Source organism: Drosophila innubila (assembly GCF_004354385.1).
Source record: "Drosophila innubila isolate TH190305 chromosome 2L unlocalized genomic scaffold, UK_Dinn_1.0 4_B_2L, whole genome shotgun sequence".
In the NCBI taxonomy this organism is placed as follows: domain Eukaryota; kingdom Metazoa; phylum Arthropoda; class Insecta; order Diptera; family Drosophilidae; genus Drosophila; species Drosophila innubila.
The window spans coordinates 20912461-20939973 of NW_022995372.1; the positions used below are offsets into that span (position 1 = coordinate 20912461).

Genomic DNA, 27513 nt, shown 5'->3' on the forward strand with positions numbered 1-27513 from the left:
TTATTAAATTTCTACGGCAACACAGTAAAATGAAATGACATAACTTATTTAGCGTCTTCGTGGCAAGCAGCGTGCAAATTAACAGAGCCCAAAAATAAGGGGATGCCGAGCAAGCTGTACGCAAAAGTCAACAGCAAACCAGCTAACAGTTTTTTATGGCCATCAGATTGGAGGTTGTGGCATGCAGCAATTTCGACGTTACCGTTGCTTTTTTTTATGCGCTTTAAGCTGCAGAATTGTCTCATTAAACTGACAGCCAGTGAAATTTAACGCGCTTTAATAAAAAAAATAATTAAATAATTGACGTCAACAGCGTTAGGCTAAATGGATGTTAAATATGGTAATAGATGAAGTTCTACTTGTTTTACAAATAGGTATAGCCAGAATAACGCCAATTGGGTCAACTCTGGTCACAGTAAGGTCATATCTGTGGTAATTATGGTAATATCGACAGGGAAAGTGTATTTATTATGGATTAATAAATTGTGTTCTACACAAGATCCTCACAGTTATTAAAATTCTTCTTTGCACACTATTCTGCGCCTAAAGGTATGCCATCAAAACGGTTATGCCTGCAAATTTGAATTAATTAAGTGTCAATTAAAGTGTAGCTATAATATCTTAATAAAAAGTAAAGCAGGTGAATATTTGCGTAAATTAATATTAATTATATTTGCAACACTTTGTTGAATCATGCAGAAAATTGGCATTAATTATAATTTCATAGTCGATTTCGCAATCCGTTTGCATATTTGATCAGCCAGACTTGCTGATTGATTAACCTGCTGATTGTATTGAATTCAATCAGCACCTGCCCATAAATCATAACTGACTATACAGAAACCACCATAAATATTTACACACAGCAAACTCAACAATTAATCACACACATGACATTGTTAAATTGAACTTTTTAATTGTACATTTAACGCAGGAGACAAGAGTATTGTTTGTTTGGTTGTATAAGTCGTAACATAAATATATCCAGTTATATGTATATTAAAACCCATCAAAATTATTGCATTGATTTTCAATTTACTTGTTACGTACAAGTGAACACACAGAATAACCTCACAAAATGGTTTAAATTGTCACATTTAAAATATTTCGCTGCAATAAAAATTGATTTTTCAATATCATAAATTACACGTACTTTTCGAAATATGTAATCGGAAAACAATTTGTCCAAAATAAGTTTAAGTGTGTAAATGAAATAAATTCATGTGAAATTACGAATATTCTTGTAAATTTTTATCAGATTAATTATAAATTAGTTATTAAATATAAATAAAAATAGATTTAACTTTAACAACAGTTATCTAAATATGTAAAGTTTACTTTAGTATTTAAAATAGCTCTAAATTTACCGTAGCTTTCACATTTTGTATATTCATAAATTCAATTATCTGCGTTCCCAAATGATAAATTCATAAGTCAAGTTCAAGCTGCTTAACTTTATTTATTGCCCCACTGAAATACAAGTACATAATATGTCTCTCAGTATCTTTCGAGAAAAATCTAGCATATGGCAAATGCTGATTGACATTGAAAAATGATTGTCGCAAATAAATAAATATTTGGTATGCCTAAATAAATATGCAAATTTTGTTATTTTATTTTCATTGTTTGCCCGTTTTGCCTGTGTGTCTCTGGAATTAGGAATTGCGTATACGCCATGTGTGACAGTCGAGTGACTTATCCTTGATTTGCTTACCTTTCTACTGTTTGTGTGACTTGTCGTGTGGGCGTTCGTTCTGCAAAAGATAACATAGAATTAGTCAGGCGAAGAGACATTGATTTAAATGCAACATAAACACAATTCACTTTGATGACTTGGACATGCATGAATATCAAATTATGTAGAACTAAAAGCTAAGCCCCTAACACAAGACTTGCTCAAGTGATGAGCTGTTTATATTTATGATGATAATGGTGCAAACACACACACCCACAAACATTGACAGATTAAGTTACTTAAGCCGGACCAAGTCCAACTTTCTTGACTTGAAGTGGCCTTTTTGGCTCGCATATTTTGGCCATAAAAGATTTGACGCATAAATATTATGTTACGGCTCAATAAGCTTATGAAGAAGATGCCACATTCATCTCCTTCTCTCTTTTTCTCTTTTTTTGCTTTCATTTAATAACTTGCTCTGATTGTCTCCATTAGTCATTAGCAGCTTAGCAGCCAATCGTTGTGTTGATTTATATATTCATTCATTCTGCATTAGTTTGAGTCCTGCTGATGAATTGCTTCAGAGAGCTCACATATGCTGCAAGGTCAATCTTTAGAAAATTGTTGCCAACACCTGCATTTAATTGCCAAGATATTTTCACGCCTTAGCAACTTTTATAGCCACCCAAAAGTTAACGACAAGCACTCACAAATTGCCATTGCAAATATTTCAAGCGCAAATCCCAAACAAGCAACAACAACAACAACACTGTCTGGCATGTTACGGTCAAGCTAACCAGCCGTCCAGCCGCGTCAACCTAATGAGCAGTAGAAGTTAAGAGATAGAGGCAGAGAGAGAGAGAGTGACAGAGAGAGCCGCAGACCAAGACCACGCTGAGGTTAGAAAAAGTTTTTGCCGCTCGACTGGTAATGATATCCATTAACGGAGCACAAAGTACTGCTCACACCCAATCCTCATGCTCCTTCCAATCCCAGTCTCATTCGCACTCCTAACATCTCCTCCCCTTCCTTATATAAGCCACGCCTACCGCTGTTGGCTTTAAGCACTCTTTGTGCTAATCGGTGTTTGCCTTTGCGCTTTGCTTTCACAGCGTTTGCATAATTCCTGGCGCTCCATGCATTCTGATACCCTGTAAACAATTTAAAGGAAATATATGGAATGTATGGAAAAATCTTAGAATTTAGAATTGGATTTGACTGAAAGTTATTTTAAAAATTTAACACTTCAAAAAGATCTTATAATGAAGGGCTTATATCTTTAAGAGCAAATTTTAAATAAATAAATTTAAATAAGTGATTAATGTTTCAGCTTAAAATAAGCTGGTAATTTATTTCATAAATTCGGAGTGGGGAATTTAAAAAAATACTTTAAGCATACAGAAGTATAAGTTTATAGTTGTAATTAAAATGGTAACTTAAATAACAGCCTTGGATGAGTTTAAATGTGTGATAGTTTGGATTAAAATTTTAGATTCAGATTTCTAATTATTCTTTTCTTCATTTTTCTACGTACTTAAATTTTATATTTGAGCTAACTCCAGGGTATAATGTAGTTGGTAACTTTTCAAGCAAACCGCCGAATCGTTGTATCTATTTGTGTATGGATTTTATTTTTAGTCAAGCTCTATCTCAACACAATCCAATTATTGTGCAACAAATTCATTACAAGCGAGTGCGAGTTGAAGAATAGACAGAGAGGGAGAAACAGAAAATTTAACAGGAAAACAGTGAGAGTAAGTGAGAGACAGAGAGAGAGAGAGACAAGCCCAGGGCTCAACAAAATTAATTATCCATCAGCATTAGCAGATTCTGGCCTTGGTGCTTTCATCCAGATTTTCTCCCTCTCCCTCTGCCTCTGCCTCGCTCCCGCTACTCTTCTGTCACTTTGCATATTTTCACGCCTTAACCACGGCGAATTTCATTAACTTTTGCGTCAGACTGCGGTGGTCATCAATTAAAATTTAAGGATAAGCGCCAGTTGCCGGACACGGACACAGACTCGTACTCGTACTCGTGCTTGGATACAGACTGAAATGACCCAGAAGTGGACTGTTTGGCACACACATGGTTGAGCATATTGCAATTCGATTTAATGTGCGTTCCCAGGAGACAGAAGGCAAGAGACAAACAAATGTGCGGAATATGCGAATTTTTGCAGCGGCTCAACATTTTAATGAAGCTGTAATGGGCTCAAGGGCCCCAGGATAAGGCCAAACTCACACACACACACACACAGTTGTGGGCGTGGCTAGCTGCAGTTGTTGAAAGGGGCGCGCGATGATCTGGCAAATATTTGCCCATATAAATTTCTCGCATATCTGTGAGCAACGGCGAGAACGTGGCGCGCCTCTTACGTGCTTTGAATTTCAAATTCAAAATGCAAAAAATTAAAGGAAATATTTCGAAAATCTCAATTACCGAAAAACAACGACGATGAGGTACTCTGAAGGCTAGGCTTTTTTCTATAAATACAATTCGATCTCGCAATTCCAAAACTTTTGATGGTTTTATATTATTATTTTCATCTTTATTTCTGTGACTTTCGGAATGTAAATTTTGAATAAATTTAGAAATTCTCTTACTTTAGGTACATACTTTAAATTATGTTGTCTTATAATGCGTTTTCTTGAATTAAAAAAATTCATAGGCAGCTCAAAAGGTATAGATTAATTTTTTTTATTTTAATTCTTTTATATAAAACTTCAAAAAAAAAAAAATATTTCCACATGTAACATCAACACCATAAATTAGTTTATCTAAGATTTATCGCTGTTGCACTTTAAAATGCATATCTTATCAGGTATCTTGTCCCAACTCAATTATGAAATTTAAATAAAAATTTTCAATATGCAAAAATGTGCGACACATCGAATGGACTTTTCTTGCTGGAGAGCTTAGTTAAGTGAATTAAAGGCAGAACAGGAGAGACATGACAGAAACAGGGGGCAGACATAGCATACTTCAGGGCGTCAGGTAATTGAAATTTATGCATAAATTATGCGCATAAATGGACAAGGCAAAGCAATAAACAAAAATAAAAATGCGCACAAAAAGGCAAAAGACGCCAACTACCTAAAAATATAAAAAAGAAACAAAAAAAAAAACAACAACGCCTTCAACAAAAACAACAATAATGAAAATATTTTTCAACTCATGAAATTTTGATGCGGCAAAAGGAGACGCCTCCCAAAATACTCGCAACGTAAAGCTCTTTTATTATTAAGCTATTTTGTAAATAATTTACCAAATGATATTCTCTTTTCGCTATTGTTATTGTTGTTGTTCTTTATGTATTCTTGGGCTCTCTAAAGAAACTGCAGCGTCAGTATGTGTGAAGGCAGTTTGCAAATTTACGAGTACTGCTAGCTGCCCAGAGACTCAAAATTGTACGTACTGTATCTATGAGCTACAATTTGTGGTGGGGGCGACCGCATGAAAATTGAGCGCCGTCTGGCAAATTGTTTTAACAGCATGCGGATAAGTGCAATGCTACATATCTTTCTATCTCTATCTGTATCTGTTTCTGTATCTACAGCTGTGCATTTGTATCTGTATCTGTATCTGTAGCGATTTCACTGTGTGTTGACATGCTACAGGCATGTTCAGGACGTGCCCAACAGCAACAACACGGACTGTCAGTCACAATTGTGCTTCACTTTATTTAAATTAGACAATTTGCTGCACAATCTAACACTGGAAATTAGCAACAAATGCGACAATTGCGAATACGAATGCGACTTCACTTTGTGAAATTCAATTTAAGTGCAAACTTTTTCCATAGCCTTTGAGCGTGTTTGAGTTAAGCACAAGAGTGTGAGGAATGAGAAGAACCGACAGATCGACATCAAAACTAACAAATACAACTTATATAATAGACGAGTATCTTGTAGACACATTTTGACCCCTTTGGCTCCTTTGGCTGCCATATGCCAGCTGTCCAGTTTGTGTGTGTGTGTGTGCTTTCAAGCAGCTTAAGGCGCTTACACTGTCACCTGACTGACACACAGATACAACCACAACTCACACATATGTCGTGTGCTGTGTGTGAAATTTCTCGGCTCTCAGTTCTCAGCTCTTGCCTATCCTAAGTGGTTTTCGACCTAAATAACGTAGATGACATTTTTTTAAAGCAATGTACAGGGGTTGGTTGCTCTATGTGTGTGTATGAGAGTGTTCAGGTACTCAACAGCTGCACACATTTATCGAGAGCACATATCAGGAGCGTTCTATTTCTTTTATTGTATTTAACAAAAATATTTGCCAGTCTTAACTCCGCACTTAAAAAAGCCATAAAAAAAATAGCTTGAAGGTGTGAAAAGTTGAATGGACTACGGAAAAGCCATTTTTAAGCAGCATTTCTTAAGAAAACTAATAATGAAGAGGCGACTTATTATTACGAATTATATTGTATTTCTTGATCAATTCGACGATTCCTGACCAACCAACCTTGGCTGTGAATCAACGTGTATATAAGCCACATTTGTTTCCATATTCCAGCAATATTTATTTTATATTTATGCTTTTACCTGATAAAGACTGTGTACTCAAGTCATTTTCACAGCTCTTAACCGGCTGCATCCGTTGCTAATTTCAAGGACTATTTATGGTAAAAGCTTCTTCTGCTCAATAAAACTAACGTAGTGAAGTCTGTTTGAAACTATGTTAGAACTGTATTGAGTTTGCCAAAGCCAGAGCTTGGCTAAGTAACTAAAATTGCAGATGGCCAACGCAATCATCTGAGAAACATTGTAGAGCATTTTCAAGATAGCTCCAAAGTGAGCACGTTTTTATGTGCGCTTGTTTATAGCGCATGTTGCTGAAACAAAGCAGCGTTCCGGAACATTGCACAATAATACGGCACAACAACAACAACAGCAACGAGTACAGCTAAAATAACAACAAAACGTTGCAAACTCTAAAATAGAACGCCAAAATAGGCGACAAACAATAACCTTCACAGCTTAAACACAACTCTTGTTCCCACAAGTCCCGCAAATTGATTTTGATAGCACACCGTCCTTTACCAAGCCCTGCGACAATATAACAACAAAAAGAAGAAAAAAATAGAGTGAAGAAAAAAAAATAAAAATAAACAAAGTAAACGGCGCACTTTGTTCGTCACTTGTCAGGCAGTAAAATCAAATTGCTTAAAGTTCATTGCTTTAAGCGGGTGGGTTGAGTCGCTGATGCCTGATGATGGCTGATGAACGATGACGAGAGATGAGAATGAACCTTCTTCATTAATTTCATTTGCTGTCACTGCAAAAAGAGCGACGGACCACAGCTCCGACTGATATATTAACACTCACATTGGTTCGTAGGATTTGAATCTGCAAATATTTAGCGCCACCGAGTGGTAATAGTTGACGAGCAGCTAACGAGTAAAGCATAACGAGTAGATCCGATAAAAAGATACATATCAGAATGAATGGTTGGATCATAACGAGTAGATTGATATCAAAATTATCTTAACTAGTAGAATATATTACAAATTAATATATTTATTAAAATGATAAGATAACGAATATATTCTAATGAATAGTTATATCATAATCATAAGATACGAGTAGACAACAGGCATAAGTCACGAGCAAATCAAAGTAAATCGATTAGTGACTAGTAAATCACACGCAAAAGATTCATAACGATAAAAATAATAGCGAGCGATCGTAACGAGTAAATAAATATCAATTCGTTCATAACAAGATATATAATAGCCAATATAAATAAATGATTAAATAAGAGTCAAACACAACGAAAACTCTAGAAGCTAGTAAGCCATAACGAGTATGGAATAATAAAAATAAATACAAGTCAAGTACAGTAAATAGATACTGCTAAAGCAATGGAAAAAGATCAAACAAATAAGTACAAAGTAAAAGAAAAGAAAGCTTCTATTAAATTTGTAGGAAAACAATAACCTAAAATCCTATTACTGACAATGTCGGTCGGCTTTTCGTGGAAATCGTTGACCAATGCTTTGCTGACACATTTTCCTTTTGGCTCATCGATCAATTCTGATGTGTCCCCTAAGGAGAGTTTACTAATCTGCTGAGCAAAGTCTACGCTTGACCACTTTACATTGATGATTGGACCGGGCCAAAATATTGACGCTGCCGTCAATTTTCATTTTTTGTTGTTTATATTTAATGAAAAGGATTTGGCCTTCGTCCCTTTTGGGTTTTTGTGGGGGTTTTATTGATCCTCTGGGAGCAGACACACACTGACGCCTAAACCGATTTGAGTTTGACATAAATTATGTGAATCGTTGCCAATTTGTTGGGCATTAATGAGCTCAACTGAATTATAGCCGCATGTCCTTGCGGGCTCAACTTACCTGCCACACAGCCAGGCTTTCAGCCTGTCAGCTATATAATTTAAGAACAACGACTAAGCCAAAAACTGTGTCACGGTAACGTTTGTCTTTCCCCTCTTTTTTTATCACCTATGCAACTTGTCACCTGTTTAATTATGCAGGATAAGGCAACTAACGTTTGGTGTAAAACTTTACTCATATTCTATGCTATAGGTTTCTGAACTACAACAAACTTTATGTGTACCACGCCCACAGCATACTCTCATATACATAAGAGCGTTTTAGTAATATATGCTAAATTCCGAAATACAACTTTAAATGAAATTTACCCTCCGTTCACAGCCCTTACACACACACACTTGACTGATGGTGGTTGGGGGAATATTTTAGGGCTGAAAGCCAATAAATCAATGACACACACTGCGACCCTTGCCTACGCCCACTGAAGAAAAAGTTCAAGGCCATAATCCCACTTGATGCCGCCACAAATACGCCAATCATGTCATACATAATGCATGACTCGATGAGGAAACATAGAGATGGCGGAGACAGGGAGAATGTTTGCCAGCCAGAAAAGCGTTAAATGCGCAGCGAATTGTCAGCGCAATGTCCAGCAAAGCCAACAGGTTAACAACTACCAGAGATATATCTATATTTATATACTACATATACTTACTGCTTTATAAATATATATTGAGTTTTATATATCTATATTACTTGACCAACTAGAAAATTTGCACGCTTTGTAGCTGTGCAAAACTATGAAACAACACTTGGGAGCAACCAAAAACTTTTACCATTACCCGCAAAACTAGCAGAAATTGTATTGAGAGAACCGAACAAAGTAGAAACTGAGAATGGAAGCGCTCGACAAGCATACAACACCAGGATAACCCAAAAAGAAAAACATATTTTGTGGCTCGCAAATTAAATAACAACAAAACTCTAATTGAGTTTAGTTTCAGTTGATTTTAAATATTAAAGATCTTTGCAAAAGTATTTTATATTTATTTATCATTTGATGACAAAATTACTTTGACTTTTTGTTGCCAGAAAATTAAATTGTCGAGCTTGCCTTTAATAAAATACAACTTTAAGAAAAGATTTATTATTTATAAAAGGTTTTTAAAGAGGAAAGAGTTATTTAGTTAAAGAAAAAAAAAAAAAATGCTGAGCTTCTTTATTATAATTGAAGGATGTACATCTCAAAGATTAATTTAAATTAAAAGAATTGCTGAATTCAATTCTTTTCATTTATCACTTTGAATTTCATAAATTAAAGTGTTTTTTTTTTTTAAGGAGGGTACTTAATCTGATGAAAATAGATCGTTTTAGAAGAATCTCATGTGATTCATAGGGCTTCTCAAACATCAAAAATGTATTTTAATTTGCAGATTTGCAGATTTCAAGCAGATTACTTGAATAAATTTTATGACTCATAATGTCAACTATTTAGCTGTACGCTTTGATTAGAATCCAAATGATGATAAATTTATTTTATTAGAATAGATTTGCTGAAGCGGCATTTGACTGTCTTTTGATTGTTTCGTCCCATTTGACTTGTTTCTTGTCGTTTTGGTCGTTTGGAAATCAATAAAAATTGACAGCAATCAGTCAAAGCAAAACTATTAATAAGACACAACGGCCACATTAAATGGATTGAGATTGAAACGGCAAATGCTGAGATTATTGTCAATGGGAAGTGAGTTTTGGAAATGGGAATATGGAAAAAACCTTTAAGCCACAAAGGGGTGGTTGTTACCAGCTAACTAACTAACTTTTTGGCCGAGTGCGTGTCTCTGCCATTATAAATAATGCAAGTAATCGATTTATTGACTGATTCTTATTGTTTGTACCCAAATTGGAACACACATACCAAATGCCAAAGTAAATGAGCAGAAGGATAGAACATTGGACTGAGGAAAATCCAAAAAGTATGCCGCAATAAAATGACTCAGCCAACGTCACAGAAAAACTTCCACACATACCATACAAAGAATAAAAGCAGAGTCAGGGCAAAGGAAAACGGACAAGAAATGGCCATTTTATGAAGTGTTTAATGGATGTTAACTATGTGTGTACATATGTATGTGTGTGTGTGTGGGAGTATACATGTGAAATGTGCGTGAGTATGTGAATGTGGTCTTATCTATTGAACACTTGGCTGACCAAACAAGGCACAACGAAAAACAACTGAGCCTTGAGTTCTGCAGGGGAAATAGCCCTGTTTGGGAATTGAATTGATTTTTCTTTTTCTGTGTGTTGTGTGGCATAATTGCAGGAAAAGCGTATTAGGTGTATTCATCATATGGGCATACAAATGTTTATACCATATTGATATACAGTCAGTCAAATGTCCAAAATCACAAATGTCCAAAATCACACATCCGTTTTGAAGAATTTTCTTGAAAGTATACTGAAGAATACATCTTATGTACCATATAGATTTGTATTACATAAATAGTACATAACGATACTATATGTCATCGCTTAAGGTTGACGTCGACCAGGTTATATGCGAATAGTCAACCTTTTTGCTATGTATTTAAGTGCTTTGCAAAAACCGAAGGCAACGTGAAACTAAAGCAATCCCATCAACTAAAAAGCATCTCAACGTGTGTCCATACACACAGACACACACACACACAAGAATATATGTGGCTGTGTGTGTCTCATTTGAGATGGCAACTAAGGCGCTCGCTGCAAATGGCAGCACTTAAGTCTTCCTCGGCCAGAACTCAGTACGAGAAGCGCATAAAAATGGAAATGAAATGCCAAAGCAGCGCGACAGGCGCTCGTTTTTCAACCGCACCCAGTAGGACCCTTCTGCCCCCTCCCCACACACACACACACAGTTTGTGTCCTTTCCTCCTGCTGAGGTATGCAATGGAAAATGACAAAATTATTGCGGCTTGATAGCATTAGGGGTCATGAAAAGCGTTGATTTGTTTAACTAGATGACATAAGGACAACGACACAGGACGTTTTCCGGATACGGATACCAAAATGGCGGCCTGGCAATTAATGACACTGGGGAACAAGCTCGAAGATAAAATACCTGACACACAGTCCACAGACTGACGGACTGACAACATGCAACCAAATACAAATAACTTTGCCTAGCTGTGAAAAACTTTGAACTTTGTTGCTTAGTTTGAAACTAAAATATTGAATTATACTCGCAGCTCAGCTAATTGTGAAGGGAATTAAACTGACAAGAAAACCGGAATAATAAATCGTTGATATAGCCAAGGTATGAGTTTATTATTATAATTATTATAACAGTACTCATACAGCTGAAGAAGCTTTACTCATTCATTTAATTTGCCTTATCAAATTGTAAATTGCTTCCTCTGCACATTTTCTTATACTCGTGCTCTAATGTGTTTTTTATCTATTCTTACCTGCTTCGTTCTGGCATCATTTATCTTCTCTTAACGGTAACTAGATTACTAGTTTTTCTTCTACTTTTATCTTCGCTGTTTACAATCATCTTACATTTTTCTTGTTTTTGCTATAAATGATGACTTTGTATAAAGAAAAGAAGGCTCCCATACTTTATCCTTGTACTGTTTATAAACTTTTTAATTCAATATTTTACTAACCCTTCAAAATACTTAAACTTCAGCACGGCTTTTTTTAGCAAACAATTTCGGTGTCGTTCGTCTGACAGGAACTTAAGCTATATAATAACTTATTTACTTTATTTTCATCTTGACAGCTTACAATTTAAAGTAAAATCTATGTTTATTAAAAATATCGAATTTCAGCTGCTTTTGCTGTAGATGATGAGCATAATAAATACAAATTCCTTTAATTTATCAAAATGTTTTGTTCTCGTTCGACTGTTCGACTCGTTCGTATTGTATAACAAGAACCTTTCGTATGTGACTTTTGCACTCGAATAGAATATTCATACATAGCGAATATTCAGATTCGTAGTAAGGGACTTTCGACAAGGTTAAACTTGTGCCGTCTTCACACTGCTGTGCACTTTTGGGCGCGGTGGCAAGTGGCGCATTTAGCGGCAACTTTGTTATAAGCAGCGTCCTCCTGGCCAGGACTCGCAACCGTTGCAGCCGTTGCTCAACAGCATAGTAAACTGGAAATATGAGTATTCATTTATATAAGAGTATGTGTGAGTGTGTGTGTGTGTGTGTGTGAGTGTGCTGCTTACTTTCCACTTTAGAGATATGTTTACCGTGAACAAATGTGCAAACGGCGCCGTCGCTGCTAAGCCCACTTTGGCCTACTTGATGCACCCTGTAAACACACACACACTTACACATCCAGAGCTGCACCTACTTGGTCCATACAGGGTAGCATACTTTTTACACGAAAATTTGAGGCCAGTCGACGTCAGCAAAACAAGAGGCAGCTTCAACTTGTTAACCTCCTTTCATGACGCTGCATTACACGGACAATCAACGCTTTCACAACACTGCTCTTAGCCTGCTCTTCACTCTCAGTCGACGGAGCCGACGGAAACAACAAAAGCTAAAATTTTAAGCTGCGCATTCCGTTTTCCCAACAGCCCCTTTTCTCGGGCAACGTCTCCCACATGAATTTTCAATTAAAAGAGTTTTCCATTCACATATTCCGCATTTGGTATGAGATGGTTTCTTGTCAAAAAAAGCTTTTTCTGGCCTGGAAATTAACAAGTCGTAAAATACGCCCAAAAAAGTATGCTTTTGTTTTTTCGCTTCTTCATCTTCTTGTGTTTGCTGTATGTCATTTGGACGTCACTTGCAACAAGCACTCGACCTTGGCAACCAGAAGACAACTGAGCTGACAACATACCCGAGGCAGCAATTTTATCACCTGACAGTGAATATAAAAGATTTTAAAAGTGAATGAAGACGACGACAAATAAAAATACTGCAAAAATAACAATGAAATCCAGACACTTCTTATGTATATGAGTTTTTCTTTTAATTTTTGCCAGGCAACAACAAACAGAGTATCTACACTAATTGGCCATTTAATTAGTGAAATTTTGCAAAGCATAAAGCCAAAAGCAAATTTGTTAGCTGAAAATTCGGAATATTATAATATATACACAAGTATGAGTATTCGTAGTATCGTATTATATTGGGAGTAAATGGAGTACGTGAGGAGCCTGCGGCTGTCTATCTTCTAGCTGATGTGTTTGGTTGGAGGCGAATAGTTCCCCGAAGAATCCGTCACTTTAATGAGCCTCTCAATATGCATGACACATGGCTTAAATGTGTAATTACGAGCGAATGGTAATGCGGCAGGGCCACGTGCTCTCATCAACACCAATTTTTGAATGACTACGCGGCGTATACGTTATGAAAATGAGCGAAAATCCTCAAGCTTGCTTTATTGAAAAACTGATCAAATGCGCTTCCCAAAATTATTTTTCTGCCGTCAAAAGTTTAAATCAAATATGCAAATACTTTCAACTTTTGGCCTATTTTATTTTACAATCCTTTAAAGTTAAGCCGAAGCAATTGCCAAATTGAAAAATAGTTCCATTATATGTTTCTTTGAACTGTAAGATGAGAGTACATTCATGAGTTGAATGGAAAAGTTATTCAATTGAAAATTTCATGCAATTGAGTAAAATACTCGGAAATATTGACAGTTACAAAATACAAAATTTGAATGCACTCACCCAATTTGTGTTTGCTATTCAGAAAATGGCATTCAATGCGGGCTGTGCCTTCAGTATCAGAGTTTGTCACAACTTTCGTGCGACTGCCAAAGTCTCGGCTTAAGCTATCATAAAATAATCACAATGAAAAATCAAAACTTTCGCCAGCAAAACCATAATAAATCAATTGGCGGCAGCAAACTGGAGGATAGAGGAGAAAGGAGTATGTCTGCTGGCTGCCCAAGGAACTGGCACACATGCATAATAGAAAGACGAAAAACTGAATTGAAAGATGTGCGGCTCTTACACAAAACTTTCTCGCTAGCTCTTTTGTTCGAGAGTGCCGAAAAGTTCAAAGGGCACAAGAGGCTGTAAATGGCACACAGAGTGCTTTCTCTCTCTCTCCCTCTTTCTAGATAGTTGAAGTGGGAGAACAGTCGGTTGTCAGCGATTTTAGGAGTGCAGGTGATTAACACAAATCTGCCAAATGCCAAATCAATGAGAGCCAAATAAGTGGGCCATACTAGAAAATGGCTCGAATGTAGCTAATTAATTTTTGATAATTATCATAGACGATAGCACAAGTTCTCTTTCTCACTCGCCCTCTTTATGTTAGCCAGGCCAACTACTTGCTGTCTGACTGCTGCATCATTGAAGGTGCGAGAGGCACTAAAATAAAATTACTTTTTAACGTGAGCAAAACAAAAGGCGCACAGTTTTAATTGGAACATTGCGCAAAAATAAACAAAAAATAAAACGCATCTAACCAACGGCAACAACAGTTCACTTTTTCTCTCTCCGTTACTCTCTGTTCGTGACTGTTTCTAGTTTTTAGGTTTGCCGCAACAACAAATCAAAAAACAAATTGCAAACAAGCTAAAAATGAATATAACACTTTCAAGTCAATTATAAAGAACTTGGAATACCCTATACCTTTTTCTAGATAGTGATTTTAGTTGGTAGAAAGTATTTGTATAGCGTGAATATTAATTATATTTAATGCTAGTTGATTTATGTATAATATTTTAAATGATCTAATTTTTTTATAAACTTTTTCAAAGTACAATTTCCAGCCCACTTAGGCATAAAATCAGATACTTCAGTACCTTTTTGCTTCACACATTATTAAGCTGCCTTCAGTTAAAACTTGAACAACTAATCAGAAATTGTGTTGAGGCTTAAAAAAATAGCCATTTTTCCACACCAATTTCATTCTGATTTAAATCAATTTTTTGCCAGTTGACAGCTTGTTTGAACATATCTTATTCAAGATAATTATTTCAACTTCATCAATTGGACATTACAAATTTCCTGTAGTGATTTAAGTATAAATTTGATTAATTTTCTTATAAATTTTTTTATACAATAAATAGTATTCAATTTAATTTCTGTCAGTATCTTTATAAAATTCTAAATTTACCAACGATTTATTTTAAATGTATACAAAGCAATTGCAAATATTTCAAGTGTGTTCAACTCTTAAAGCTTCCGTAGAATTTTAGCTATTTTAAAATATGCCAAGTGTTTGGAAACTCGAACGAAAAGCTGGCTGAAAACAATCCTTGAATTGCATTTGCATTATGCATAAATTTTGACTGAAAATTACGCATACGTCAAGATTGCCGCTTGGCTTAGCACTTACCCAGCTTTTTCCTCAATTGTCTGCGCTCCAATTGTGTTTTGTATTTTAGTTATTGTTCGAGGCGTTTTTTGATTATATTGAAGATTTTTCAAAGTATAGAGATTTTCCGTTAAAGTTGAACTGTAATTAGCGCACTTGTTTGTTGTGTAAATTATTGTGACTTATATTGCTTCTGGGTTTAGTTTTCTCCTGCAAAACGACAAACTGTTGAGTTGGGTTCACTAACAGACTGTGATTGAAATCGCAGTACAGCTTAAGTATTCGCGAAATCAATTTTGTATTCGATCGTAAAAAACACAGAAGTAATTTGCGCTGACACATGTGGCGTATGCGCAATATTTAATAAGCAGTTCCCTACAGATAAGATGTATCACTCATACGTCACGTTGCCAATTTGCTAGCTCCGTCGACAGTCACCGCACACACATACACACAAGAGGCTGACGGAGCACAGCACGTGCACTTGACATTTAGTGTGACAAGCTGCAGAGCCTCGAAAAAAAAGAAATAAAAAACACAAAAACAATAACAAAAGCAACAACAACACAAAGAGAGAGAAATGGAACCAACCAAGAGAAATTCATAAAAATTCAAAACAGATTGCAATCAATGACGTACTAGAAATTGGTGAGAGTTCAACGTGTCAGCCAAGTCAAGAATGTCGCACTGTGGATTACAGCTGTATGAACTGTATGAATAAAATAATTACAAATAAAAAAATTTTGTACAAAAAAAAACATTGAAGCTTTGAAGTTATATTAGAAATACTGTAAGCAAATATAATATCTTTTTAAATTTGCTGTTTATAGCTGTTTTTAAAACCCTTTAAACTTCAGCTGAATCGATCCAAATTTATAAATAATAAGCTGTGTACTTTATAAATATGTCTTGCAAGCATCTTCCATTATAAGAACTACACCTAAAGTCACTCCAATTTTTTTTGTTCAGAATTATTTGTATTTAACACAATCCTAAAAAAAAATCTAAAAATTTTGTATACTCAATGCTATGCTGTATTTTGAGCCCACTGTGCGTGATGTCGTTGCGTGCTTAAAATGTTATTTCCTTGTCCTTGGTGGCAATTGTCAAGTGCGCGTCAGGAATCTTGACTCACTCCCGTACTCTTGTGTGATATCGTGCGAAAAGCGCAGCTGGCTCCGCTGAAATGCTTTTGCCCAAGTGCCGCACATCGCGAATCATTGAAAGTGATGTGCCCAAAATGGCAAGAACAATGGCGACAATGGTGCGGCTAAACGCGCGTTTTGCCAACTTCCTGTCCAGTCAGTTAACCTAATGACCGGCATTCATGTCTTGCTGTGCGTGGGTTTTCTCTCTTCCTTGCCTGCTCTTTCCATTGGTCGTTTTTCTTTTTTATGTCCTTTGCATTGTCATTCATCATAACTTGGACGCTTCAAAAAAGATAATGTTTCAATTGTCTAACGTAAAAACGAAATGAAAATGCTTAAAATTTACTATATAGTTCGGCAGCAGGACACGACAGCACGAAGGTCCCTCGTTGGTTACTGTTTTATTAGCTACGTTTCTAGAGGGATAGCAAGAAATGGAGCTTGCTCGAAAACGAAAACATATTTTTCAAACTCAAAATATTGTCAAGTTATGTCAGCAATGAAAAATTATTGCATAAATTAATTACGAGTAGGTAGGACATAGGACGAGGAACGTGCAGACAGGCAGGCTCGTCATCCATGCTACGACGGCAACAACGACGATGGTGGCAAATAATTGAGCACGTGCCAAAAGCCGAACCGGCAGGCATGCCGCATGCCGCGTATACGTAATGTGACCTGCTACTGCTTGATTTAACTAATACAATGAGCAGGCCTACGTGTATGTGAGTGCGAGAGAGTGTGCGTGTACACGTATGCAATTAATAACTTGTGCATAAATGGGATAGCTTGTCGTAACGGTTTTTCACAAATTGCTGCGACATTTAATTTAATTTTCTAAGCAGTGTAAAGCCAAGCAGACAACCTAAATTTGTGTCAAGTCAAAAAGGGGTTAATCAGTTTCCTTGAATCGTATTAGGTTCCTTAATTATTTCTATTTAAAAATTCCCTTTGGCATTATTATGTCGGCTCGCAGAGAAAGTTTATTAAATGTTGTCTGGGTCTATCAATTTCAATCAATACTATTGCAGAAATACCAATAGAGAAAATATTTATTCGGACAGAATATCAAAGAAATGATTGGAAAATTTTAAAAGTTTATTAATATTAGTATTATTACTTATAAAGATCGAAAGATAGTCGGTCAGTCTTACAATGACTTATAAGGTATCCCTTAAGATAAATCTGTTGTGTCTAGCTCTTTTGGTCATTGAGATTGACAATAATAGGGAGATTAATCGAGAAACAAATAAAGATCACAAAAGTGTGATGCTCTCTTTCTATTTTCCAGTTACTTTGAGATTTGTTGATAGTAAATAATCATTAATTATTTTAAAGTTGTAAACCAAATTCAAAAAACTTATTTTGTGTTATTTTATGCTATTGTAAAGCTTATAAATAGACAAATTTTCAATCAATTAGCACAACAAATATTGTCAGTTCTTGCTAGCTTTCATTGCAAAAACGTATCGCTTAGACATGATAATAATGATGTTTGCGTATATTGCGCATACGCTCCATGTGCCACAATTTGTAATGAAATACAAATCAGTCAACGCTTCATTGACAGACAGACAGTCAGAGCCCAATGAACGCATTAAATTCGCTTCATGCTGCACTGATTTGTTTGGTCTTGACATACGCATCACGCAGTAAGCACAAACAGAACATAAGTAAGAGCAGGACACTAAGGACACACACGGGAGCCCATCGATCAGAGTCTACGACACTTGCGGCCGACCTGTCAATCAGAGCTTTGAGTTCTAGCTTTTTATTGTTGTTGAATTTATTTGATTTGCTTGCAATTCGTTAGAACTTTGAGATTTTTACAGAAATTGGTTGCTTTTCAATTTTGTTTTCTTCTTTTTGTTTCTGTTTTTTTTTTTTATATGATACCTGGTCCGGTCAACCTTAAGAGGGAGCGTTGGGTTATTTTAAAATAGAGGCCGATGTCAAGGACAAGTTATGGTTATTTTTGAAGCCGTACAAACGTCGAACATTGCTGTAGGGCAAAACACGAAAAGAAATCAAACAGAAAGACAATGTTTTTTTGTCTTTTTTACTTTTGTTATTCGTTTTGTAGTTGATTTGATTGTTGTAATGGTTGTTGTTGTCAATTGAAATTCATTTGACAAAGTAAATTAAAATCAACGCTACTTTCACTTGCCAAGTCATTTGCTTTGCTTCACACATTTACACCATTTTTGTACTAGATTGAGTAAGGGCTATTCTTTTGTCTCACACACACACAAGCACACACTTAAGATGTTGTTATTGTTGTTTTTGCTTAACACGCTTTTGTTAATTGTTGTGAAGAAAGACAAGCGCTATCTGTACCGTTAGCTGCGATAGCTTTCATACAACTGAAACACAGAACAGAACTTATGCCGACGCTAAAGGCATATTTACATGTTCGTTCGACGTTGTTTGCACCATGTGCTTCGAACATGTTGCAAGCGATTATTTGTGTTTTGTTTTGGTTTGATCGGCCCAATCTGCGAATGCGTAATGCAACGCCAATGTTCCCATCATTAGAGCGTATGCAGTGTTTACAAATAGCCCATTTATATCTATTATATACATAAGTATCTATATATATATATATATATTTATATATAAATTTCTATGTGTTCAGTTAGGATTTATGCGTTGCGTGTGAAATGTTGGGAAAATTGCTCACAAATGAAAAAGAAGGATACGACGCGTGTTCAGGTGTAGAAATTGATAAGTGCATTTATGAATAAACGAATGAACAACATTTATTATTATCTCTCTATAGTTATATATTAACAGGCGAATTTTTAAGAGGAAATTAAGAATTATTTTTTTAAGTCTTATGAAATTTAACTTAATTTTTTCAATTATTCAGGATAGTAGGGCATTATATCGTCGTGTTGCATTTGAACTTTTGACTGCAGAACTCTTCCACATTGTCAGCCAAACGAAATGAATGATTGTCTCTGGCTGAAACACAAAGTGCTATTGATGATGTTCGGATCTTTTGTCTGACCTTCGTCATCACATTAATTAAAGCCAGCAACTTTTCTCTCACACAATTGCTCTTACCAATATAGAGTACAATTGAACGCAGAAAGCAGTCTTCTATCAGGGACATGGATGAATTTTCTAATCCTTGCCAGCCAGCGGACATATTCTTTGGCTGGCACGTAAAATATGCCAGCTGTAGGGGAATTTTGTGGCATTGCTCGCATTGCTGCGCAGTGTGTAAAATGGGCGATAAGCGAGCTGAAAGTCATCTCAACGTCGAACACCGAATCCTTAATCAGAACTGTCGAGCTGTTAACCCAGAGCAACTGAGCGGGAAGGAAGTGTGGAGAAGTGTGAAGAGTGTGGCGTGCTCGACATCGTCTGCAGTTTATGTATTGTTGTTGCAGTTAATAAAGCTCAAGCAGAGGACCACAAGGCGCTGTCACAGCAGCCAGCAACAGCAGCCACAACGACATCCACAGCGGCAGTGAACAATCAATTTCCCGTCAATTGGTTCATATTTTATAGGCTATGAAGGGCGATTGCAGAAATGTTGTTCGTTGCGTTGCGTTGCTTTGCGGCTTAATGACCGCATTTGTGGGCAAGCTTTAAGGTTATAGTTCAAGTAGCGCTTAACTGAAATTCACTGCTGCTGCCGCACTAATATCCATCCAAACGCCAATGCTTGACCCATAAAATTATTTGTGGTTGTGGCCAACAGCATAACGAGTACACAAGCTAGAGCTGCTCCTCTGCTGTTCGCATTGGCTTTCATGCCACAATTGAAATGTCAGCATTTGTTCGACGGCAATAATAATAATTTTGCAGCTTGTTATGCACAGAAAGGGGCTGGAAACTTTACTGAAGTCATGTCAGCACAAGAGAAAAGCTGAAAGTCAGCTGCCGAATTGGCTGTTGTAAAATTTATAGTTTTAAAGCTGAATTTAAGAGACTGCACAGCTGTTAAATTTATCACCAGAGATGACGATCTTGAAATTGATTTTATATCCATGCATTATTGGCTATTAATTATTTGATATTCCTTTGCTCCAATTTACAATGACAAGCAGAAAGAGGCTATCATTTATTTCATTCCTGAATATGCGTTGGAATTTTATCAATCCTATGAGATAGTCAATATACCCTCACTTAGTTGTCAAGTACTGTTTCAAACTACAGTATGTCTAAACTAACATGGAAAAGTGTTGTCTGCCAAGCGTTGCGCTTATGCAAAATTGAAACCGGAAACAACGGTCAAGCCGAGACGAGACGAGACAAGCCGAGCATAAAGTCCGTTCGCTACATGGGCATGCCGCCAGATGAGGAAATGCTAATGGAGGATGGGTTTGCGGTGGAGGGACAGACTGCGTCATTGTATCATTTGATTGATTGCCTTTTGGCCTATCATAGCGCCAGGATACGTGTATCGTAGTAAGCTACATCATGCCCTTCGGACAGTCATGGCGTATGCGTAATGTGATACATAACAAATATGCTATGCGCGTGACCGCCATTTCTTGTCGGCAAGTTCTCTGTTCCCTTTCATCCCCTCCCCACCCCCTCTTGCTTAACACGTTTCCTTTTACAAGCGGGTCCGCCAATTAATTTGCATCCTTTTACATGAAATCGCTTTCAGGTGCAGCAACGCGACAACAATTTTGTGTCCTTGTGCCCGGACTTTGTTGCCCTATCCTAGGATTTAACAATTATGTGGATGTGTTTGGAAGAGTGATGCGAAAGCGATGTTCAAATACTTTAGCTCAATTATTATTAAACGATTAATTAAATTTAAATTAAATGCCAATTTTACCATAATATGACCCGTTATTGGATTCTGCATTAAAATTGGATAATTCACTTTGTTCCTATACTGTCCATTTTTTCATATATTTTTCCTTTAACGCTTTTTGAATAAAAAGTTATTTAAGATAAATGGATATTTGTAACTAGATGTATAATAGTATTTTCCAATTAATCGAATACTCGATGATTTTTTTTGCATTTCCATTTTAAACAGTTTGGATTCACATTACCAGTTTGTAGTCTTTTATATCATAGTTAGTTTATTTTCTAGTATAAAATGCTTACAAAATTTAAAGCAATTATTATACATTGATCGACTTCGTCAATATTATTGTAAAAATCATTTCAAGTGAGTTTGATTAGAGTATATTTTTATTGTATTATTATTTCGTTATGAATTTAAAGCTATTTTGATTCAAATTTTGTTTTTAAATTTATTATATTTATAAGCGAGTGAGAACTGAACTTAATGATGATCAATGATCACATTGCACAATGTTCGTTTAAAATATATCTGAGGTATCTGTAAGAGTTATTGCTAGTTCTAGAGTATCCACCCGTCGAATTTTCTCATTTGTTCTTATTTGTTATTATTTTTATTTTTTGCGACCTTTCAACTGACATCTTGTGCATTTTTTCTGTTTACGTCCTTAGCCTTTGTTTTTTGGGGGTCGCCTTTCCTCTCTACTGCTGTTTCCCTCGCTTTAGCTGCTGCTAATGAGTGTCTTTGGCTCAAGTGTCTGCGAGGAAAGGACAAAAGGGTTCTGCAGTTGGCGACTTGGCGGAGACTGTCTATTAGTCTAATGGCAAGTGGCGAGTTTTGCAAATTGCAATTACATGCATTCTGTGGCGTTTACGAATAGCATGGGAACTCATACTCATACTAATCGCACTTAGAATCGCAACCGCAACCACAGGGCGAGTCAAGTCGATTAGAGGCAAGGCAGCAAACAACACAAATCGCTCAACACTTGGCAGCACTTAAACGCGGATAACCACATGATAAAATTAGACGATTAGCCACTGGCATGACCTCACACACACACACTGCGTATATACTTTACACACACTCGCAGGCAGACCGAGGCTAGACTAAATAAACAGCACAGCTGGCAGGCTATGAAAGTTCCAGCTTGCCTCTGCCCCTGCTTCATGCCACCAGCGTTATAGCTGCAGAGTGGCAAATAAAAAATATATAAAACAAATTTTCTTTTTTGCGTTTTTTTTTCTACACAGCGCGGTTTCTTCTGGCAAATATTTGAGCTGTGAAAAATCGTTTGAAATTAGTTGAACAAAACATAACCAAAGGCATTAAGATACAAAACCAATAAATAATTGACGCCTTGCGCTAAACCGTAACATAAACAAACATTAAAGGTATAGACTCGAACTCTATAAGAGGATCCTATCTGTACATAAAATGAATAGAATTTTGTTTTTCTTTTTATCATACTTGATTGATATAAACAGTTAGCTCGAAGATTTCTATAAACTGTTTAAACTTATATGCAAATTCTTAATCTAACGCTTCCAAGTATTTCGTTTAATCGATTTTTGAGAGATTGGCTGATTGATATCTTGATTAAAATTACATTATTCAACATTTAAAAAACAATTTTGTATGAAATAATATATATTGGCTATTATTTTGTATTGCTTATTTTTTCTATTTGGTGTAAGTAATAGTTTAATAAATAGTTTAAAGTTGTAAGCTATTATTTCTGATGAACAAAACAATTAAATTTACAATATTTTCATCAGACATACCCGAGCTTATATTCTCTTAAGTTGGATTACAATCTGAATATTCCCACTTATATTTGCATCTTATTTTTAACTAAAATTTATTATGTTACGTAAAGTCACTAGAAAATTTTATATTAAGCTTGTGGCTGAACATATAATAAATTTTGCAGTTTTATATTAAATTTCTTGATAAGAATATGAAGGGTTATATCGTTCTGTGCTTGCGCAAAATATATATTCCATTTATTTTTTGCGGTTTGTGACTGTCAACTGCGAATCGGTTTAATGCTGCATTTTATAGCTATGCATTTTTTTGTTGTTCTCTATATCATATAACTTTTGCGGGTTGGGTAATGTTTTATCGAGTTGTTTTGAATATTTTCTAAGCGCACAGCTAAGAATTATCCAACGGAAAGACCCCATTGAGATGCCTTTGAGCACTGAAAGCGATAAACGTCGTTTCTTTTTATGAGCATTTAAACCAGAAATAGAAAATTCGTGCGAACAATTTAAAGTGTGATGATGAAAGGTGTGGGAGGTGGAGAAATGGGTGTGTAAAGAGGTAAATATATTCTCACACAGTGCGCCGCAATTCTAATGAAATATTAATTGTTTACTTTGGCGCAATGTTATTGTGATGTGCAGCATTTGTCGAGAGGCGAAATTAGTTCGATTTGCATTCAAATCATTGTAAATAAAACTAGACGATAATTAAGAGCAGACAGAGGCAGACAATGTATGAGTGGGAGAGAGATAGTAAAATGAAATGTTAATAAATTACAATGCAAACCAAGCAACAAAGTTGAAATTGCCAACTTACTTATCGACTCTGACAGACTAAGAAAGTGAATGCGGCGAACCGTGTCACCTCACAGATGCTCCTCGATCTTGAACTGAACCCCAACTGGCTTCAGCTGCCAGTTGATAAATTTGAAAACTGTCAGTTGGCTGATAAAAATAATTTTTGAGCTCTCTTTGTAGCCTTTTTAGTTGCTCCTATCAAGTTGATATCGTCGTCCACGCGTAACTTGCCCTTGGCACTGCCACTGAATACTGGGTGAGTTTCCAAAAATTAAATTACATTTTGCACACAGTTGTGATTTTCATTAATTTAGTGTAAATATAACACATATACGAATATAGCAGCAATAGAAAAAGTTCCAAATTCCAAATCAAATAACTTTTTGTAACTTTTATGCCGGAAACCACAGCCAAAAAAATTAAAAAAATACGTTGCCGAGCAGAAAAGTTTGCTTGAAAAAGTTTCCGGCCGCTTTGCTGTTCTTTTGTCTGAATACCGTATAAATTATGACTTGCAAGGCTACACCGACTAATACCTATAATACTTCAATCTCTCAACTCATCTTTTGCTTTGTAACAAATTATTTAAAGTTTAAAAAATATTGTTTAAAATTTAATTTAATTTGTTCTAATTGTTGATGACTTGACCAGGATCAACACTACCCTTATTTATATTCTTTAAGAATACAGGGTATTTATCTGACAGCTCTTACTTTACAGTAATTTCTATTTATTTTTCCTTGCTTTTTGTATTCCCTTTCGTCACGGTTGAGCATTTTGGCATTACGTATACGCAGCGCGAACCGCGTGCTGTGAACTTTTGTCGCATGTTTTGACTGACAGCCAGCAGGACAATTGCCAACTGAGAAAGAGGGCAAAGTGTTTCGACTTCGTAGTTGGCAGCAGGGGAAGGGGGATCCTGCAACATTTGGTTGCATGCAGCTAACGCAAAGTAAGCGTTAAATGCGCTGTGGCACAGTTTCACTTTGGAAGATTGCCGGAAGGAGCCGTTAAGCGAAGACGTCATCTAAACAATGTTGTGCTTGCTGCACTTGGCTAAAAACATTTGCAAGCTAAAGTTATTGTCATCTATGGGCCATAAAATAATAAGACCTTGAATGAAAAGGGAAACGACTGCGAAGATGAGACTAGAAATTGATTCACTTAAGCAAGTGACATCAATTGTGAAATTTCAACACTTCAAATTGACTCTACATACGTCCGATAATATTTACTCTAACATTGTAATCTCTTTCGTGACTTGTGCGACAAATTTCCAACTGTAGTACACAAGTCAAATTATTTCAACTCTTTTAGCACTTCCCAGTAAAAACTGTAATATACATTTAACCAGAAAAAAGTTCAACTCAAACTTTTTTATGGTCATCTCTTTGGCAAGTTTAAATTACCGCCGGCTCATATTGTAATATGTTTTATTTAGTGGTTTGAACTTGGACTTGTTGGTGTCGAGCAGAGTTGGCAACTTTTTTAGGCAAAAATGTTAAATTTATATATGTAATTAAATACTTTTAGCTTTCACTGTTTATTCGGTCAGTTCATTTTTCAATTTTATTAAGTCTCGACCTTATAATTTAAATAATTTCAAAATTTTAAATGGTTTTTTGTTTTTAAAAAACTTTTTTAGTTAATTTCAGCTAGTATGAACATTATCAGCTTAAAGCTATAAGACTTACTATTATTGAGGTATTTTTAATCAAAACTCAAATTTTATTTAACAAGGACATAAAAATAAATTATTAACTATGGGTTTTCAGTCAGCTACAGGTAAAGTTGCATTTCTACAGTGTGGTGTCTAATTAGATGGTCAATTTTGCATATTGACTCAGTTTTAATTAACACCTGATGACAGCCATTAGAGACACTAATAAAAATTTGATTGGTACCATTTAAATGCCACTTAGTGGCAAGTCCATAAAAGCTGCAACACGTCGAACGAGTCCAGTTAAAGGTGTTTGACAATGGATATCGACAGTACACTCGCCTATCATCCATTGTGGCTCTGCTTTCGAGTTTTGGCTCCAACGTTCTTTGGCGCCACTTCGTATTCAGTTTATGTGTATATGATTTTGATGCATTTGCTCGTTACGGTCACGTTTTCATTGCATCTGCTGCTGGGACTATTTCTACAAGCCGATCCAGCCAAGTTGTTTAAGAACTTGACTATGAGTTTAACCTGTGCAGCATGTAGCTTAAAGTGTATTGTACAACTGTGGTACTTGCCACACATGATGGAAATTAAAACATTGTTAATGCAGCTAGATGAGTGCGTCCAGAACGATGAGGAGAAGAATTATTACCGGGAGACAGTGCAGTACAGGGTAAATCGATTTACCCGCTGTATTTATATCAGTTATGGCATTATCTATATACTCTTTGTGCCCAGCTCGATAATGGTGTTACTTTCCGAAACACCTGAGTTATTATATTTGGCCTGGTTACCCTTCGACTGGCGAAGTAGTTACTCTTGTTATGCACTGGCCGTTGCTTATCAGTTTATATGCATCCTGGCCGAGTGCTTTCAAGGATTAACCAACGATATCTTTACCCCATTGACATTGTGCTATGTGAGTGGACATCTGCATCTTTTTGGAATACGTATGTCGCGTCTGGGATTTCATCAACAGCCTGGCATCGAAATACAAGAGGAACTCAAGGCTTGCTTCCAGGATTTTAAGCTAATCATGAGGTAAGAAAGAGATAACTTTTGAATTTAGTTACTTTCTCTCTACAATACATTTAATATAATTTGTTTATTATATAATTATAACTTGCATTTGGCATATTCGAGAGTCAAGAGTAATTTGTTAATTATATAATTATAACTTGCATTTGACATATTCGAGAGTCGAGAGTCAATTATACATATTAAAGTTGCATGTTTAGTTTTGAACAATTATTCTAATCTAAACTATAATTATAACTAGTTCATATTCCTGTCTGACAAGAAAAGCTTTTAGATTTAGTTAAAATATAAACTGCTCAGCTACACAATGTGTTAGAAATCCAAAATTGATGACTAATCTAACTTTTAGCCAACAGTTTTATACTATGATTAATAATAATTAATTAATAGTATATTAATTATAAGTTTTATTTATAAGGTTTTTCTTTTATTTTAGACTACATGAGCTGACCAGAGAAACCGTTAGCTTTGTACAGCTCATACAGTTGGTCTTCTGTGGTACGAATCTGTGTATAATCGTGATCTATGTATTGTTCTATGTCGAAGATATTGTCTCACTGATCTACAATGCCACGTACTTTGTCGTCGTCTGTATTCAGTTTTTTCCCAGCTGCTACTTTGCCAGTGTTTTGGCTCAGGAGTGCGGACGATTGCCCAATGCCATCTTCTCGGGCAATTGGTATAAACAATCATCTCAATATCAACGCAATGTGCTCATCTTTACCCAGCTCTCATTGCGGCTTCTTAAGAGTCCTGTGATGGCCGGCGGACTAATTGAACTCAATCTGAACGCCTTTGTTGTTACCGTGAAAATGGCGTATTCACTTTTCGCAGTTGTGGTGCAAGCTAAAAAAAATAATTAAATATAAAACAAACTAATAATGTACTACAAATATTGTATTGTATGTATTGTTTAGTCCTTAAACTGGTATTAATTAAAAAATAAAAACAACCTACTGTAGCTTGGTGATTTGTTACTGATTACGGGATAGTCATGTCTATTTATTTTTCAATGTTTTTGTGTTCCCTTTGGTCACAGTCGCTCAGTTGGCATTACGTATACGCATAGTAAG

At 35.9% G+C, this 27513-nt stretch overlaps 1 protein-coding gene and 1 long non-coding RNA gene across 2 annotated transcripts; one reads left to right on the plus strand and one right to left on the minus strand.

Moving 5' to 3' along the window:
• Positions 1–1625: 1625 nt before the first annotated feature.
• LOC117782262 lies at positions 1626–18766 on the minus strand. Its single transcript, XR_004617238.1, has 3 exons — positions 18736–18766; positions 15272–15460; positions 1626–1754 (listed from the first exon to the last, which is right to left on the minus strand). It is a non-coding gene; the product is annotated as an uncharacterized LOC117782262 (long non-coding RNA).
• A 6949-nt stretch (positions 18767–25715) lies between these two features.
• On the plus strand, positions 25716–27303 carry LOC117779992 (odorant receptor 33c-like). Its single transcript, XM_034616354.1, has 2 exons — positions 25716–26443; positions 26877–27303. The coding sequence occupies exons 1-2, from the start codon at positions 25716–25718 to the stop codon at positions 27301–27303; spliced, it is 1155 nt and encodes a 384-aa protein (XP_034472245.1).
• The last annotated feature ends 210 nt before the right edge of the window (positions 27304–27513 follow it).